The 9164-nt window shown below is 34.2% G+C and overlaps 1 protein-coding gene and 1 long non-coding RNA gene across 8 annotated transcripts in view; both read right to left on the bottom strand.

Annotated features, from left to right (window-relative positions):
* The window catches only part of LOC107628213 (protein tesmin/TSO1-like CXC 2), a 7335-nt gene extending 3989 nt beyond the window's left edge, over nt 1–3346 (bottom strand). For 5 of the 7 annotated variants that reach the window (XM_016330996.2, XM_021119774.1, XM_021119784.1 and 2 more), the window contains exons 1-2: nt 2767–2906; nt 747–1111 (exon numbers count right to left, since the gene is read on the bottom strand). In XM_016330996.2, the coding sequence (XP_016186482.1) occupies nt 747–917 (171 nt within the window). In that variant the 5' untranslated portion in view covers nt 918–1111; nt 2767–2906. Of the gene's footprint in view, nt 1–746; nt 1112–2766 lie in introns of all 7 variants that reach the window. The other 2 variants (XM_016330990.2, XM_016331016.2) reach the window with 2 other exon arrangements.
* LOC110270419 lies at nt 5719–8485 on the bottom strand. The gene is made up of 3 exons (XR_002359923.1): nt 8201–8485; nt 7762–8108; nt 5719–6364 (listed from the first exon to the last, which is right to left on the bottom strand). It is a non-coding gene; the product is annotated as an uncharacterized LOC110270419 (long non-coding RNA).

Raw genomic sequence — 9164 nt, 5'->3', positions numbered from 1 at the left:
TGATATTTTATTTTTATATTTGAATTTCTTTCTTAGGATTTTTTTTTCGCATTTACTAACCACGGAGTAAGTATTGTTTTTCAGGGAAAGTACTACCTAAGTACCTAAGTTATACAGTTATACTATTATAATTAAATTAGTATATATTTACATTTTTACCAATTTGCATTCTGATTTGTGTCTGCATTTAATCATATTAAGCTATCATTAAATGAAATACTATTATATCTACAGTTACTTGTATTGCAATCTTCTTATTTTAATTATGTAATTAATTAATTAATTGCTTCCAAGATTGAATGTGCTCTACTGTGAATATATGTTATATAAGATGTGATTAAAAGTGGCAACTAATAAGTGATGAATGGGCTTTGAATAAATCAAAAATCTATGATGTAGCATCTGGATACTGAATTGCATACATGTTCTTCTATGCAAGGCTTACAGCGGGAAAAAACAAAGTTGTTAAATTGATAAGCACCAAAACATAGTTCAGCCAAGTGAAAGGGAGGATATAAGGAATAGATAAAAGATAACTAGCCATATGAAGGCATGAAGCATCTTAACAAATTTCAGTAGGCATGATTCCAATTTTCAATGTCTCCATGACTTCCCAGTATTTCCACCAATAGATATTAAAGTACCACAAACCAATGGGGGGCTGTTGTGCGTCATATTTTAATATCCATTTGCGGAAATATATGACAAAGGGTAATGATCTGTAGAAATAAATCTGATACACTTACCATGAGCATCCATGTTGCATTCTCAACTTCACGGGGATTTGATTTTACATAGCGGTGGTTGAATATGCATCCTGTGCAGATGTGCAACAAGGAAAGGAATGTTCGCAGCAACAGAGCACTCTGATCCAGCATAAGGACAATTGTATGGTCTGAAATTGCATTCTGTCTCATGCTTCAGCTTGCTGTAGTATGGAAATATTTCTGGACATCCGAGGGAGTAGTACTTGCAAGGCAACTAAAGTGATTCAGCCACCTTTTCCAGCGCCAGACACCTAATATCTCCAAGCTCTTGTCTACAAGTGACAAGTGGGACACCGATTGTGCACCCTTGTTTAATGTATGCCCATTATGGCACTGCAAGAAATCTATTGGAACTTTCATTTTCCACATCTTCACAAATACAGACATTTTGCAGTATGTGTCAACTAATAATATACTTCAATACAGATTGTCTATAAGAAATCCTAGACAATCAATATTCCTCAGAATCCAGTCTGAATCCTCTCACCCTCTCATTTTTTTCATCTCCTAACAAGAACCACCTACATATGCTATGCATTCCTACATTCCAACTACAACATAGGCAGTTAGTTACTTACATGCGCCATGCATGATTACATCAGTTTGCTAGGGTAGTTTTTCAGTCAGTAATTTATACCTGCATAACTTTGGGGAAAGGCTTATTTTTCTAGTCTCTTTGGGTTCCAGCTTATTCGCCTTTAAAGGTTTCAGTCAGTAATTTCTCTCTGCTGGTTTTTCTCTCTCCTTTCTCCTAAGAAAGTTTCTTTAACAAGAAAAGGAGATAAACCAAATAAATCCTCCTGACGTTTTGAGTTTTTATTTGTAGTTCAGAGTTAGCTGTTACTTTAGTTCATATTATACATAAAAGACCTCAGCTAGGGGACGGGGGGAATAAATGAAATCGGCATTTTTGCCGAGGCCAATCTTCAACTTTTTTGTTCCCATTTATTATGACTTCTAAGGTAACCATATAACTTACTGTTCCAATCTTCTTACTCAGCCTAGTAGATAAGAAGAAGCAAATCCTTTACTACTTTTCAATAATTGATACAGAGAGCTTTCAACCATAGCATCCCTTGGGTCACACTGACTTCATATTGTCTTCTACTTCAGATAAAATATATGTTCCCATGGTCTATAACCCTAATAGGTGGTTTTGTGCAAATCCTTCTTCAAACTTTTAATTATACCCAAGGCCTTTTTAATACCAGAGCTTCTATAGGCTAAATTCCCAAAAATATGTAAACTCAAATTCTACCATATTTTCTAAAATAGATGCTACTGCAACATTGTCTTGAATGCATTTATTCCTAATCCTATCTTGTTGCCATTTTACCGCCCAAGCTTACATCTGATACAACAACAAAATATAGTTGTGTAAAAAGTATTTTCTTGAGTTTAACTAACAAAGAACATCCACAGTACTCCTCGGATTCATTCACCAAGGTCTTACTACATATTCATCAACCATAAATCTTTACTCCATACCAACTTCTAAAGGAAACATTGTTGTAAAATCAGTTCTAACTAAACTTACTTTCAGAAACTATAATATCAAAAAGAAAAAAAAAACTTCGTATACCAAAGACTACTGATAAATTTAAATTACTAAACAAGAATGAAACACTGAACTACAGTAAATAATTCACTTTGCTAAAATTTTATTTGTAATAAACAAATGTTAGATTAAAGTTTTGACACCATGGTAAACTCCTTGAACTGGCATCTCACTGCAATCATTATTTGAGCTCAATTCCACTAAATCAAACATGCCCCTCTATACACAACACTTTCTCAATGTAACTATAACCCTAAATTCCCAAAACCAATTCCAAGACCCATTCCCCCAACTCAAAGAAAATTCAATTAATACTCAAAAACACATGTCATCAAAATTCACTCAATCCAACTTCAAATCCATCACCAAAAGGAATTAGCAATCACCTCAAAATAATTTTTAAAAAATGAATAAAATGAAAATTAGGGACAGAACCCTAACCTGATGAATTGGGGGATACATTGAATTGGTGCAAACGGGACATTCAAGCAACTCATGGACGCTGGTTGCAGGAGGAATAACCACCGTTGCGCCCATAACATTGTTGTTGTTGTTGTTGGCGCCTCCATTCCAAGGCTTCGAAGAAGAAAACTCAGAGTGATGATGAGGATGAAGGTTATGGTGTTGGATCTCATCTTCATCCGTGCCATCAGAGGATGACACGCTCAATGCTGTCAATAAAACAAAATTTGGATACAAAGAAAGAAAGAATACACAGTTAAGAAAATCGAGAAAATTTCATTATTTTTCATCGATTTAAATACACAGCCAAAAACTTGGACATCTCTCTTTTTCTTTTCTTCTTCTTCTTCCTTCTCCAATTGTGTTGGTGATTATTCTCTTTGTCTTTCTGGTTTCAGTGGGAAAAGTTTTATATCAAGAGAAACTAGAAGAAGAATGGAAACAGAACACGAGAAGGAAGATGAGGATGGTGGTCATGGATTAGAGATGGCAAAACTGTTCGAGACACGGAGAATTCTGGGGGGACTATTATGAACAAAAGATATGATCATATGAGTGTGGGAATTTTTGCTAATTTTTGAAATTTATTTAATTGTTTTTAATGGTTTATCTTTTATATATGTTTTTTAATTATTTGACATATATATATATATATATATATATATATATATTTCTCATTTTTTTAACTCTTTTTCTATTTATAAATTCTTCACTTGTCGTCGTATCCATTCTCCTCTCTCTGTTGTTGCGTCCCCCATCTCGTCTACTGCTCTGTGCTCTAGCTCGTCGTGGCATTTTCCACTGCGTCATTTTGAAAGAAGTCACCGTCTTGTCTTTTAGATTTTTTGTATAAAATCTTGCTATTTTTGTATAGGATGAATACTTTCAACTCTATTCCTATGAAAATTAATAATTAGTCAGAACTATCAGAGAGATGGAGAATGGGTCTCCGCGGAAAATGGGACCCTGTGGGGAATGGAGATAGGAAGGAATATTCTCCTATGGCAGAAAATGGAGACGGGAATGAGGAGTAAATCTGGGGATGGGAATGGGGAGTAGGGAGACATCCTCCGCCCCGCTCTACCCCGTTGACATCCCTATCATGGATTCGATGAGAGAAGAGAAGAGGAGAAGATTAAACCACTTTTTCTGTGGAAAGAAGAACGAACGGCTTCTTTTCTTTCTGTCTTTTTCTTTTTTCTCTTTCTTTCTCTAACATTCTCTTACGAGGTTCAGGTTGTCTTTCTCGTGTCTGAAGGATGTGAGAGAGAAACAAATTCTGACCCTTGGATTTATAGCAAGATTCATAGATATGACGGTAGCAAATCTTCTTACTCTTTCTCTATGTTTTATACTTTTATACTTTTATAGTTTTATTGATTTCTTTGTAAATTTGCTTAGTTCACATCTCAAAATCTGAGAATGATAATTAATATAATTAATCTCTACATACAAGTGCTTTAAATAAATAAGTCCAAACAAGTTGGTTTGACCTAATTCAATTCAGGCGCTACTTTCTCCAACAAACTTTTCACCAAATGCGCCAATATATAACTTCCATTTTCATGCGGATTTCATTTTCTTTTTCAAATTTTCTCAGGTTTTTTGCGTCTCTACGTTCTGTTTCGTTTCTTCGTTCTTTGCGTTCTCTTTGTTCAAGTTCAATGCTCTTCATTCAAGTTTTGAAATCAAGCTGTAAAATCAGGTTTGAATAGTTATTTTGTTGTCGAAGATAATGAATGATTCAAGCTCATACTGTCAAGTGAATCAGAGCGAAGTGGATTATTGTTTTGAATTGAATGAAGCGGTTGAGGTGTGGTTTGATTCTAGTTTAATATTGTTCGTTAGTAGTTTATGATTTTGTATGTGAATAATGATGTTTTTCTTTGTGAAAAATTGTTATTCATGGTTGATGGTTTGAAATAAAACGTGAGAAAATATAGAGAAGGGGAAATCTTTTTTTAGGTTTAACTCTACCATATAGAAGAAATAGAAAATGATCATTTAAAATGCGTTTGAATTTAAAACGAGTCAGTACTCCTGGTCTACGAATCTATTCTAATTATCAACAAATTCTGAGAATTTTAGGGGGACTGGGGAAAGCTTGAACCCAATTCCTACAGTGATGAATATAGGCGCAATCGAGATTCCTGGGGAGTTATACATTTGTGTATTGATAAGATGTTGGCAGGGTTTTCAAGGAATACAAATAACCTCCAGTTTTTTCCAGATTTGGCGAGCATCTGGAATAACTAGTGAATTACAACTTTATTGCACCACAATTGGTGGGCAAGCTCTTCTATTCTGGTTCATGGTTTCTCTTGGCTCTATGGTTCATCTGGGAGAGAGATCGAGCTTCAAGAAATAGTGAATGTGCAAGGTACTAGTTCTGAATCTGATTCTATTATTTTGATGAATCTGTTTTCTCCCCTCATTTCGGTGTATTTCGATTATAAATTTGTGTATTTTGGAACTCTTTCGATATATTTTGGAAACCTTTCTTTGTATTTGTACGTTCAGACTTTCAATTGAACTTGGATGAATTGTATTATTTCTTTGAATCGAATCAAGTGGTGAGGTGTGGCTTGAATCTAGTTAATGTAGTTTGTTAGTAGTTTATGATTCTGAAGTTGAATCATTTTGTTTTTGTTTGTGAAACTTGTTGTGCATGGTTGATGTTTGTATTTGATTGTAACGTACCAGTTCTGAATTTGAATTTATTATTTTGATGAATCTGTATCCTCCCCTGTTTCGGTGTATTTTAGTTTCTAATATGGTTTACTTTGCACCGACTTCGGTTTATTTTCAGTTTCTGTACAATGTTGATGAGTGGTTTGTTCCAAAGATTGGGATGAATTTTAACACGCTTAAAGAAGCTAGAAAATTCTACAAAGATTATTCTAAACTTGCAGGTTTTTCTACGAAAATTTGGAGCACAAATAAGAAGGAAAATGAAATTAAGAACCAATTAATTACATGTATCAAAGAGGGAAAATGGAAATTGAACATATCTCCAATTGAGAAGACAAATCCCTTAGCTGGATTTAATTGTCCTGTGTAACGCCCTACCACTCAAAGCTTTACGCTTAAGTTCGTAAATCAGAGGTGGTGAAGTATTACAACCTCTAAAAGTAAAATGCGTACATAGGCATATATGAAAAGAAGCTTTAACTAGGAGCCTTAAAGAAAAGTTAAGCAAACAGAACTCGAAAATTGTGTCACACTCGAAACGGTTAAACGTAGAAGGAAACAGATAACAACGTATAATAAAGGAAATGTACATATATACATAGAGTTCCAAAAAGATACAAGTAGCAAGCTCTTAACATGACCTGCGAAGCAAAGGCCGACCAAAGTATAATTATATATACATATAACCCAAAATATTTCCAAAAGACAAAATAAAATCACGTCTCTCTAAGTCAATCTCTAGGAGGGACAAAATACAAGTTATGTACAAAATGGAGAATACTACTTATATACATATACAAGACTCTAAATACAAAACATCCAAAACGTATATCTTTGCGTCCCAAGAGTCTCCAGCATGCTCAATGTGGTATCTCATGTCTTGCATCTGAAAACAATATTGTATGGAATATGAACCAGAGGTTCTCAATATGGTATAAGTGCCCACATAGCTAATAAATAATGTCCCAGAAAGTCAGAGGCATTTCAAAACTCCAACAACCCATATTTATATCTTAAAGTTTTTACTAAACCAAAAATAGGGTGACTAAATCTAAGGAATCTAATCTAACTCTCCGTTTTCTTTCTCCACAATCCTCCCAACCTCCCAGTGGAGCAACCCTCAGCGCCTCCTCCTTCCGCCAGAGGGATCTCTCAGAAACAATCACAGACAAACAGATAAGGAAAAAACAGGTATAGATAGCAAATATGGCAAGTAGATCAAATAGTTGTTAATTGCAATTAAGCAAATAGGCATGCCAAAACAAAAAAAAATCAAACCCAAACAGAACATACAAATGCATATGATAAATGCCTATCCTATGGCTGATAAGTCTCATCTGTCGGTCATCCAGCCAAATCCGACATGTGCGGTAGTGAACCCTAGACAGTCTCTGCGCTCACGCATCCCCAAGAGTGTGTATATATATATATATATATCATCAATCAATTATCATCTCATTGGGGGAATCCGGAGAGTTAAAGTGCCCGGTCACATCTTACGACGGAGGGTCAACAGAGTATCGAGTCTCAACTTGGAGCAAATGGTGGCAAGCCACTGCATCTTCCCAAGGAAACTTGTGTCTCAGATAATTTTAAATACACAAGCCTGATGGATCTTTCATATCATCAATATCAATCATCAATAACATCATCACAGTTCATCAACATCATCATCACCCTTATCCATAACTCATGCAATCACAATTCATCATGTTCATACATCATTAGTTCCATTATTCACTTCACAACCCTTTCTCAATGTCAATCTAACTTCTTTAATAGGTTCACTCTCTTTCCTAAGCCTAACTCTAGCTATCGGACCTTAAACCCATAGTGAACTGAACTTTAAAGACCTCAGAGCTTTTAATCTGGCAATGTTAGGTAAGCAAGGTTGAACACTACAAACAAAGTCTAACTCACTAATTTACAAAGTCTATAAGAGCAATTATTTCAAGTATTCTGACTTTATCAAGGCAGAAACTGGAATCAACCCCTCTTGGGACTGGTGAAGTTTGTTAGAAGGACGGAAGGTTCTGAAAAAAGGAGTACGATAGAAGGTAAAAAATGGTCATTCGGTGAGAATTTGGAGGATACTTGGATCAAAGATCATATGGCCCTATCTACCCAAATGGTTTCAAGTGGTGACTCAGAATTAACAGGGGTTAATCAACTCATAACAGATACCAAATAATAGAATCAACAGCTCATAACAGAACAATTTAATGCAGAAATTGCTCAGGCCATTCTACAGATAGATATAGAAGAAGGAAGTGATAGACTCACCTCGAACCATGGAAGAAGTGGAAATCACTTAGTGGCTTTAGGATATGACTTAGCTCACCAGTTCTATCACCCTCCCCTTGATTTGATACCTACACAGTGCTGGCGAAAGAGGCTTTGGAGATCAGTTTGGGACTTGAAAGTACAACCCAAACTCAGAATTTTCTTGTGAAAAGTAATGCATAAAAGATTACTAGTGGGTCAAAGAATTCATGAACGAATATCTACGATTTTTCCAATCTGCCAAAGATGTAACCAAGTTGATAAATGTATCCAACATTGCTTGATTAGTTGCATGCAATCCCGAGGTGTATGGCTGAACTCTGGAATTGAAGCCCCTGAGTTTTGAACTGAGCAGGAAACATGAGAATGGTGGTTCGAATTAACCGAAAAGTTAAAGAGCAAAAAGAATGGCAGGATGCAAATGAGAGCAGCTGCGTACCTGAAAATTTGGAAGCCCAAAATAAGTTCATCTTCGAGGGTAATAACTTCGATGGCCAACGCGTTGTTGAATTAGTAAGAAAGAATACTTCAGAATTTCAAAATTGTTGGACAGTTTGAAGAACAGAGTAATGATGCTAATGCTAGGAAGAAGACACCCAAACATTACTTTTTTCTCTTTCCATGAGTTGTTTTATGTCTTTTTGCTTGTGCAAATCCCCTATTTTGTCATTGTTTGAGGTCCAGCGTGGATCCAAAAACTATTTTTATTAAATGAAAATCTACCTTTGATAAAAAAAACCAACTAATATTATTATCATTGCTATATTATTTACTTAGAGTATATTAAAATAGTACCATAAAAAAAACAATTCAAACATTAATTAACAAACTAATAGAATATATATGTACAACCAACCAATGTTATTATCATTCTAGTTTATTATTGGGACTAACTCTAATACTTGAATATCTAAATAACATATTATTAGCAAATAAGGTTTAAATATTCTGTTGGTCCTTATAATTTTATTAAATTTTTAATTAGGTCCTTATACTTTTTTTCCTTTTAATTGGGTCCTTACACTACTTTTAATTTTGTAATTACGTCCTTTTCATGTTAAAATTAACATAATATTTTTACCAAAATACATGCGGTCAAAGATTTAATTAAGTTTTTAATTATAAATACCTTCAATTTGCGAAGAAATATTTGTTAACTCTAATACTTTTTACACTAGGAAGAATTTAATTACAAAATTAAAGTAATGCAGAGACCCAATTGAAAGAAAAAAAAGTATAGGAACCTAATTAAAAATTTAGCAAAACTATAAGAACCAACAGAGTAATTAAACCAACAAATAAATAATATTTTTTAGATTAATCTAAATTTTTTAATATAAATTATTTAATATTCTCAGAGCCAAAAAATTAAGAAATAAAATTAATTTTTTTCTAAATAATAT

Source organism: Arachis ipaensis, chromosome B01 (assembly GCF_000816755.2).
Source record: "Arachis ipaensis cultivar K30076 chromosome B01, Araip1.1, whole genome shotgun sequence".
In the NCBI taxonomy this organism is placed as follows: Eukaryota; Viridiplantae; Streptophyta; class Magnoliopsida; order Fabales; family Fabaceae; genus Arachis; species Arachis ipaensis.
The sequence above is the reverse complement of the archived record's forward strand: the minus strand, read 5'-3'. Positions and strand labels throughout refer to the sequence as shown.